Source organism: Hevea brasiliensis, chromosome 13, assembly GCF_030052815.1.
Source record: "Hevea brasiliensis isolate MT/VB/25A 57/8 chromosome 13, ASM3005281v1, whole genome shotgun sequence".
NCBI classification, from domain to species: domain Eukaryota; kingdom Viridiplantae; phylum Streptophyta; class Magnoliopsida; order Malpighiales; family Euphorbiaceae; genus Hevea; species Hevea brasiliensis.
Window position 1 is genome coordinate 64,408,759 of NC_079505.1, and position 10,349 is coordinate 64,419,107.

Here is a 10,349-nt window from a genome sequence, read left to right on the forward strand (position 1 = left end):
AACTGTGGTCGAGTAGGGACTCGCCTCCTTCCACCAGACTATCCTAAACAAACCCATAACTGCTAGAAACATGAAGATTGAAGCTTTAGGGAGAAATCTCGTGAGTCGATCACAACCCATAAACCCAATCTGACCGGATCTTTATTTCATCAATGCAAGAATTTTTTTTCTTTTCAAGAAATCAAAATTTCACTTATTAAAATTCAAAAATTATATATTGGGAAACTTAAGAAAAATTCCAAAACAAATCTAGAAAATTCTTAATATGAAGAAGATTTAATTTTGGAAAGAATAATATATTTATTATACTATTTAAATTAAAGCTTAAATTATAAGAGACTAAATTGTAGGTTTTACTAAATTCTAAAGGCTAAATTGTTTGGCTTTGAAAAGTAGGAACTAAATTGTAAGGTTTGGCAAATTTCAATGACTAAATTGTAATTTATCAAATTCTTATTTGAGTTTTGGATAAATTTGCTTTTATTTTAAAAGGTTTGGCTTACCTGCTTTAAATTAAAAGGTGAGGATAAAATGAGCAACAAACACAAATATTTAAATTTATCCAGTCAATATGCCAAATTGTTATCTTCAATCCTACAAGTAATTAAGAGCATCTAAATTGACTTTTAAAAAAAAAAAAATTTATCGTTACTTCTGTCACTTCTGTTAACTGTAACAACAATTCACAATATTTAATGTAGGTCCCATAAGGGTGAGCAAAAATCAATTATAACCGAAAAATTAACTGAACTGTTTAAGTTGGACTTTTTAATTCATTCGGTTCAGTCTAGTTTCCATTTTTTTAAAATTCTTTGTTCTTTTTATCAAGAAATCAAAAACCTAAAACTGATCGATTTTTCAATGTACGACCTTTTTAAATTATTTTATGGGAGAAGAATGCACTGGCCAAATAGACAAATGAAAGGTTTTTTATTCCTCAATTAAGCGATTAATGCGAACAAAAATATATATATATATAATCCCAGTAGGAGTATCAAAAGCGACAGATGTAAATTTTTCACTACGAATTACAGAATTATATTTTAGCATATATGATCAGTATAATTCTTATATTATATTTCTTAATAAAAATAGAATTTAAATTTAAATAAGAAATTAATCTAAACAATCAAATTAAAGATTTTCTAAATAATAATAAATTTATACATTATTTTTTAACCAATCAAAATAGAGGCAATTTGTATTACCACATTCAACCATATACCTTTTTGTCCATTCACTTATTTCCCTCCTTTCCACTTTCATTATTCTTTATTTCATTTTTATATATATTATACATGACAAGAGAAAGAGAAGTCTAGTTGGTTTTCTCGTAGGATGCGGTGAAGTTGGTCAATCAACCGTTATTTTCAAGCGGTATCAACAATAATAGCTACGGGACTAGGAAAAGAAAGGGAAATTCTTTGTATTGTGAAATGGATGTAAATATAATAATTTTATTATAATAATTAATTATAATATGGGTTTCATGTGAATTTCATTATAATTAATAATTATGGCAAAACCATTACATGTATAGATTTCACCAAATAAAAATTTGAAATATGAAATAATATATTTATGTTTTAAATTCATAATAGATTCATAAATAAGTATCAAATTTTAGAGCACAAATCTGTTTAAACATAGTGAAGGTCTCAAAATCTATCTTGCCTAAAGCTTTTGCTCTCAAGTTTTGACAAAGCAACCCAGTGAATCTTAGGTTCCATCCAGTCCCTTAATTACTCGCCCTGCAAAATCGACTAATCATTCGTTCTTTTTCTTACACATAGTTGTGGATAATAAAAGAACAACTCATGGCTTAAATAGAAATGGCTTTAACTGGCTATAACCTTAATCAAAACCTCTTTGCTGGCCTTAGCTAGACATGGTCTTCTTATTTGATTTACCCTTTTCTGTTTGGCATATAGATATCTTAACGAGGAAGAGAAAAAAAGAAGATAACATATTCGAAAGCACTAATCAACATGGAGGGGAAAAAGTACAACAGTTAAATAAAAAAAATAAGAAAAAAAAAAATCCTAGCCTTGTGCGGTAGTAAGGTCAACATCTCAAAACATGGCAGGGAATGTACTCAGTTTAAGTAGAAAGAAGAAGGTTCAGACCAGTGCACACACATAAAACTGAGAGCAATACACTTGCATCAGAAATCAAAACTGATAAAACAACCTTTGGAAGGATTGCATGTGATCTTCCTGCAGGAATATGGCCAATTGCCAACTTCCATCATTACTTGGACTTCGTAATATGTATCCCTTGCCTTCAGGTGGATTTGCTGGCCTCACATATATGGGCTTTCCCATTCCAATATCAGCATCATAGAAAGGCAGTCGCACCCAACTAATAATGCCGAGGTTTGGGCATCGACAAGAATGGGCGCCTATCAAGATAGGCGTTAGGTCATCCAATACTTCCAAGTAGTCATTAGCCGATCTCAGGTACTCATTGTCCATCCTTCTTATTTCCTTATCAATTCTTTCCACTGTGTCCTCTAACGTCTCTGATAGAACCTCACTAGATAGGGCAATTAGTGCAGCAAAAAAGATTACGTTTCCAAAGAAGCAAGGTGGAAGTGGAGGATCCAATCTAGACCGACCATCAATGGCTATGCGTAACCTAGCAGGTTGATGATCGGATAAGCCACGTGCTTTGCATGTGCATCGCCATATATGTGCAGTTAAGATCTCATAGCTAGTGTAGTTTCTTTTCCCATCGCTGTTCTTTACCTTGGTTTTCAAGGTTTCAAGTTGTTGAGCTGTGATCTTAAAGATTTCAATACAATTTTGTTGTAATGTGTCGATTTGAGTGGGAGAGTCCATGGGAAGTGGCTTTTCAAACTCAATGTGTTTAAATTTCGGGGTTGGTGGGACTCGGCAGCGGAGAATGGTCCGATCCATGAATGGTGGTGTGGTAATGGAGAGTCCTCGTGCAACATCACACCATGTGTTGATTAAATGGAGAGCCCCAAAACCATCTGCTAATGTATGATGAAATCGAAGTCCAAGAGATAGTCCACCACATTTAAACGTAGTTACCTAACAATAGAAAGTGCAGCTTAGTGTTCTTTCCAAGGGGGAAAAAATACAATAATAATAATAATAATAATGCTTGTACCTGTGCACCAAAAAGTGGGAAAGAAGAGATGCCTTGTGAATTGTCAACTGAAGGAATGAGTTGAGGAATTTCCACATTGAGCATCAAGTCACCAATGTCATCTATTTCAGAGTCCGTTTGAGCCTCTATGAACAACACTCCCTCATTATTACAATTAATTTCAAGCCTACCATTGTCATCTCTTCCTAACCTCCCGGCCACTGGGTAAAATGGCACAAGAACTTTGCTTAAAGCCTCCTTAAGTGCCTTAGCTTCCAAGGAATTGGGATACTTATCTGACTTGTAAAAGTACACTGTAGGAACGTGGTTTCTTTCATGCAATAGATCTAAATTAGAGAGCCATTGATGCTGATTAGGCAAATCTTCTGCTGGGCGTATCATGCTCGATTCCTTTATGATGATCTTCATCCACCTATAGTTTTACAAAATCTGGTGTAATAGAAGGAAAACAACCAATTGCATATATATACACACACCCAAATAAATGAAAGTTTTGACGTACCTTTATGGGTTAAGCGATAGAAGAATTCTTTGACTTACAAAATGGACTTGAATCAGGTAGAGAATGGTGCTTGAAAATCTTATGAGAGAACTGGTTTGCTTGTTATGTAGCTTTTTTTTTCCCCCTCTATTATTGGAGGAATTATTCAGTACAACAGTATTTCGTGTAGGAATAGACACGATTTTCTTCTTCCCATATTCCACTTGATTACAACCTACCACCTACCGCCAAATAACTATTTTTTATTTTTTGAAAAGTTTATAATTGGATCCTAAATTTTATAAAATTAATTATTTAATTTATAAATATTACACTATATTATAATATAATCTCTAAATTTTTAAAATTTAATTATTTAATTTTAAAATTTCACACTATATCACACTTTAATTCTAATCATTTTAATATATAAAATTATTTATTCAAAGATAAAATTATTATAAATATTAAAATAATAAGAATTAAATTATTTTATATATTAAAATTTAAAAAGTTAAATAATTTTTTTCTTAAAATTTAAAAATTAATGCGTAACATCGTACAATTGCACTCGTGTTGCACGGATAAAAGAGACATATAAAATTATATATAGTATCAGGTAGAGAATGGCGCTTGAAAATGTTATGACGGAACTGTTTGTTATTGGAGTAATCATTAAGTACAACAGTATGTCGTGTAGGAATAGACACGATTTTCTTCTTCCCATGATCCGCTTGATTACAACCCACCAGCCACCTTCAAATAACTATTTTTTATTTTTTGAAAAATATAATTTGACCCCTAAAATTTATCCTATATTATATTTTTTATCCCTAAATTTTAAAAAATTAATAATTTATTTTTTAAATTTTACACTATATTACAATATAATTTTTAAATTTTTAAAAATTAATTATTTAATTTTTAAATTTTACACTATATCATACTTTAATTCTTATAATTTTAATATATAAAATAATTTATTTCTTTTATAAATTGATGAAATTATTATAAATATTAAATTTATAATAGTTAAATTATTTTATATATTAAAATTAAAAAAATTAAATAATTTATTTTTTAAAACTTAAGAATTAAAGTATTATATAGTACAAAACTTAAAAATTAAATAATTAATTTCTTAAATTTTAAAGATTAAAATATAATATAAAATAAAATTAAAAAATCAAATAATAAATTTTCCTTTATTTTTTGGTTTTTATGTTTTGTGGTATCAATCGCACACATTTTGCACGGATAAAAGAGACATATAAAATTATATGTAGTATCAGGTAAATTATTTAAAAATAATATGAAACTTAATTACAACATTTATTTTAATTTATAACAAAATTAATAAAGATAAATATTAATAATCATAACAAGACTTTTATAAAATATTAGTAATCATAACAAGACTATTATAAATTAAATTAAAATAATTATTAAACTTATTCTTATTCAAGTTTCTTATATTAAATCTACCGATAATTTTTTTTATTATTTTTAAGTGCAATTTACCCTATTTGATGCGTTTGAAACACGTTGAAAAAGTGAATCTGGCCGACTTGCCCTTCACCAAATGTGTGTCTCCGCATTTTTGAGTTTGACCTTCAGCGCCTCGAAAAGGTTGAAAAGATGTTACAAAAGAAAAGGAGCCAGTGATTGGAAGAGAAATGCACCAAAATCATATACTCTAATTTAAATGCGGGTAAATTTCACTTATAGTATATTTATGGTAAAGTTATTAAATTTTAATTTCTTTACTTAAAAGTCATTAATTTTTAATTTTTACCAAAAACAAATAACTTTAGTCAATTTTCAACAATAGCTCCGCTAATATAATAACGTGGCTAACCAACATGGCATTTTTACTCATTTCACTAGAGGAATTTTTCTCTCTCTCTCTCTGCCATTGTAAGCATAATTCTGTTTCTCAAAAATGTAACTCATTATTTCTTTTTCAAAGCTTTGAACATTCAATCATTTCCTTTTATTTTTTTTTTTATCTCTATCTTTTTTCCTTTAGCTATCAGTTTGCAATGTTGAATGTTGTTAAAAAACCAAAATTGTTCTTTGTATTAGAAGATTAGGTCGAATTGAAAACGTGTATAATGGTGTGTGAAAAAGGTTAGTATTTTTTTTTTTTTTTTTTACTTAGATTCGTTGTCTCTCTTTTATGCATAACGTTAACATGAGCATTATCGGACCACTGTAGGAGGTGAAGGGTAGTGTTATTGTTCTCAACGTGTGGGGACAAGGACGTTGGTAGACTCATATGGCAAATTCGCAAATAGGTACCCCATGTGTATTAAATTCATTTTTTATACTTAGTATTTTTAATATAGTATTTTATGGGTGCAAATTAATTTGTTTAACTGTGTGTGCAATAGGGAATAATAAATTATGGTTTTAAGAAAGTAAAGTGTTTTGATTTCTAGAATTAGGTTTTTACAAATTTATTTTAAGAAAAAAATTGAGTTTGTATGTTAATTGTGCATAATTTTGTAATTGGGTATTATTTTGTGAACATGGCAAGGTTTGAAAACCTAAAATATTTTACATTGGTTTTCCATGTGAAGGAAACTAAGGGTGTGAATGGGGGTATTACGATGGGGTAAGTTGGTCAGTGCATTATTATCAACTAGATGCGATGAGTTTTGTTGGAATAGATAAATTATGCCAGGGTATCAAAGTAAAAGGGCTGGTAAAGTATTTTTTGGATAGTTTCAAGGCTTGATTATAGAGATGGGTTGAGGCCATTAGAATGTAACAATGATGTTCTAACAATGTGCCAACATGCAGAATTGGAGGGGGAAATAGATGTTTATGTAGAGCATCTAATTATGGATGAATTAAAAAAAGAATTTAGGAGAGAAATTGAGGAAAAGCAACCAATGAGGAAAGGGGTTGTACTTGAGGAGATAGATGAGGATTTAGGTAATCCAATTCCAGAGAATAATTCATCAACTCACTATTTAAATGACCAATAGTTTGAGAATGGGGAGGGAAGTGGGGCTGCAAGAAGAAATTTAATTGAGTTAGGTCATTATGGAGTGGATGATGCATCTCCAAGTGAGGTTGATATAGGATATAACAGTGCAGATGTAAGGGGTAATGAAGTTGAGTCTGACAAACTGAATGAGGCAGAAGGTGAATATGTAGTTGACCATGGTATTAGTCAAGATGAAGAACAAAATGAAGCTAAAAATTTTCATGCTCAAACTGTGGCTAAAGATCATGTTAATGATGATGTTATTATTGAAGATGGTAGGGAGGAACAAGTCAGTGATAAGCATTTTGATGTTAGGGAGGAAGAAGAAAATGACACAGTTGATAGAGAAAAAAGGGCTTAAGGAGATTTAGTGGATATGGAGTCTGATATGGAAGATGGAGATGAGGATGTGCAACAAGTTTTGCATGACTTACAGAAAGACATTAATGAAGTACAAGAAGATAATGGAAGGATGAAAGGGAGGCCTATAGGCAATCAAGAAAATGTGAGGTCAAGTGGTATGGATGCCTCAATGAGTTTTTAACATATTAAAACAGATTCTGAATATGTTGATTCTGATGAGTTTTTTAGTGTCTCAGATTCAAATAGAGAGGGAAATGTGAGGTATCCTAAGTTTGATTTTGTAAATGATATGAGAGATCCAACTTTTAAAATTGGGATGAAGTTTGCCAATAGTCACAAGTTTAAAGAAGCTTGTAAGGCATATGGCATTAAGCATAGATATCAGATTCACTTTCCTACCAATGATAAAAAAGAGTTTAATCTTGTTGTTTTGAGAAATGTAGTTAGAAGATATGGGCTAGTAGGCTGAATCCAAGGGATCCCAGTGATGTTACAATGCAAATTAAAACTGGTCACTTTGAACATAGTTGTGGAAAAGAGTTCTCCAATTTCCCTGTAACTGCAAAATGGTTAGCTTCTCATTACCTTGAAACATTCAAGCATGATCCCAATTGGAGTTTAAATGGTATAATTGCTAGGGTAAAGGTAGATTTCAGCTTCACAATTGATCCTGTTAAAGCATGGAGAGCAAAGGAGTTTGCTTTGAAGATAATTAATGGTGATGAGGCAGAGCTGTACAGTAGGTTACATGATTATAAATTGGAGCTTTTGAGAACTAACCCTGGAAGCACAGTTGAATTTAAAGAAGAAAAGGGCAAATTTGAAGGCATTTATATTTGTTTGGCTACTCTTAAAAAGGCTTTTAAGGATGGTTGTAGACCTCTTATTTGTATTGATGGATGATGGTTAAAAGGGAATTATGGTGGCCAATTACTGACAGCAGTTGGGATTGATCCCAATGTTGCATTTTCCCTATAGCATATGTAGTAGTACTCATTGAGAACAAAGACAATTGGCAGTGGTTTCTGGAGCAATTAAAAGAAGACTTGCAAATATACAGTCAGCAATGGGCCTTCATGTCTGATAGACAAAAGGTATTGATTTTTTTTAATTAATATATAGGCATATGTGTATGATTCAATCCTTTACTTGTACTTTTTTCTATTTTTTAATGGTACTTACATTTATATATATTTCATTTCATTCTTTGAATAGGGGCTTGTAGCAATAATTGGTGAAATGTTTCCAAACTCAGAACATAGATTGTGTGTTAGGCATATGTACACCAATTTTAGAGGTAGTTTTAAGGGTAAAGAATTAAAGGATATGTTATGGAATGCAACTAGATCCACCTACAAGCAGAAATTAGATTATTAGTTAGATAAAATTGAGGAGAAAAACGCTGATGCAAGGGAGTGGTTGAGAGACAAACCTTGTAAGCACTGGTCTAGGGCCTGCTTTACCACTGTCCCTATGTGTGATATGCTTACCAATAACTTGTGTGAATATTTCAATAGATATATATTGGATACTAGGGATAAAGCAATCATAACCAGGCTAGAGATGATAAGGACAAAGTTAATGAGTAGGCTTTTTAAGAAAAGGGAGATGATGGGGAAAATTTCTTACGAAATTTGTCCTAAAATACAAAAAAAAAAAAAAAATTGAATGAGATGAAAGAGCTTTCTGTTATGTTTACCCCATAGTATTCAAGGGGTCTTGAGGTTCAAGTATTTGGGGTAGGGTGTCAATTTGTTGTTAATGTGGTTATAAGAACATGCACATGTAGGAGGTGGGATTTGAATGGCATTCCATGTGCCCATGCATGTGTTGGGTTTTTGGTAACAATCAATCACCTGAGACTTATGTCAATGAATGCTATTCAATAAGGAGTTCTTTAAGGGTATATGGGCATGTCATTAATCCTATCAATGGCCATGAATTATAGCCAAAAGCATATTTAAACAACATCATCATTCCCAATAGCCCAATTCAACAAAAGAGAGGTAAAAAGCAAAAAGTTAGGAGGAAAGAGCCTGAAGAATTAGAGAAGGTAGCAACTAACAGGAGGCTAAGTAGGAAAGGAAGAGTATTCATGAGTTGCAAAATATATGGAATCATAGGTCACAATAAGAGGTTCCATGGAACAAATCCCACTGATGCATCTTCAAGCAATTCTCATTCTTGTGTAGCTCCATTTAATTTAAAAAAACAGCAAAGAAAAAAGGGGAAAACTTACTGGACCTACCTCAGCTAAAGTGAGTGTAACATTTATTCCATGCTCTTCCATGTTTACAAGTAAGGCAATTTCATTATATATGTATATGTATATGTGTATATATATATATCATTGAAATATATTTTTTTTGTTTGCATTTTTTAGGGATATGGAAGCAGTTAACCTTCATCTGCAACTGGAACTACCTCATCATCCCATTTAAACCCTCCATACATAGTCCAATAGATGATGGATGTAAGAGTAAAATTTTACTAATGTGTCCTGTATAATGCAAATAATTTTTTTAGTATTAATTGCTTGCATTTACTTGAAACAGGGTTCAACTCAAATACCTCCTAGACTAACAAGACTTACTGAAGAAACTTTACATGATTCACAAGTTTTTACTTGAAATATATTGGTAATGTTTCAAAATTTTGTTTTTATCAATTGCCTTGCAAAGCTTAAATGAGTATACTTACACTCACTATATTGTTTACAGTCACAGCAAAGTAATGTCACAAGTTTTAGTAGGCAGTGCACAAATCCATCAGGGATTCAAACCGAGAGGCATGTTAGTGCAAAGAGCAAACCTAACACTAGATCAACTATTACAGAAGAGAAGAACAAGAAAAAACCAAACCAGCAAGCAAAAAAGCCTTGGAAATGAATATTTCTGATGACAAAAGTTGTAAATTTTAATATTTTGACAATCTGTTTACTTTGTATAAATGACTTTGATGTTATTGCTAGGGTTATGTTGATAGCTTGTAGATGGGATAGTTATTTTGGACAGTAGGCTGTGATCCTTTTGTTTTTTTTTTTTTTTTTTTAATTTTTTTTTTTAAGGTCAATTGCTTGTTATTGAATGATGCTTCGCATGTGAAATAGGATGAAGAATCTTTTGTTTCAACTCAGAAGCATTATGTAAACAGCTTATATGTTATGATAGTCAATGGAAATATTTTGATTTAGAATTCTTCATTATTGAACTATACTTTTATAGCTTGTTTAAAGGATATTTATTTGTTCGATTGCAGATCAATTCTCAATCCATTACTTATAATTCATTGACTAAACAACGATACAACTAATAAATACAAACAACAATTGGTTTTCATTAAAAGTAGGTGGATATTCATTAAAAGTTGTAGTTC

General features: G+C 31.1%; 1 protein-coding gene across 1 annotated transcript; it reads right to left on the minus strand.

Annotated features, from left to right (window-relative positions):
• Nucleotides 1-2,171: 2,171 nt before the first annotated feature.
• Nucleotides 2,172-3,543, minus strand: LOC110639542 (shikimate O-hydroxycinnamoyltransferase-like). The gene is made up of 2 exons (XM_058131645.1): nucleotides 3,136-3,543; nucleotides 2,172-3,056 (listed from the first exon to the last, which is right to left on the minus strand). The coding sequence occupies exons 1-2, from the start codon at nucleotides 3,541-3,543 to the stop codon at nucleotides 2,172-2,174; spliced, it is 1,293 nt and encodes a 430-aa protein (XP_057987628.1).
• Between the last annotated feature and the right edge of the window lie 6,806 nt (nucleotides 3,544-10,349).

What these genes read in the sequence shown, in the direction of transcription:
- LOC110639542 (XM_058131645.1), bottom strand. Translation starts at nt 3,543, where the DNA reads ATGAAGATCATCATAAAGGAATCGAGCATGATACGCCCAGCAGAAGAT. An exon ending in TCCCACTTTTTGGTGCACAG is followed by an intron (nt 3,057 to 3,135) that starts GTACAAGCATTA and finishes TTCTATTGTTAG; the next exon opens with GTAACTACGTTTAAATGTGG.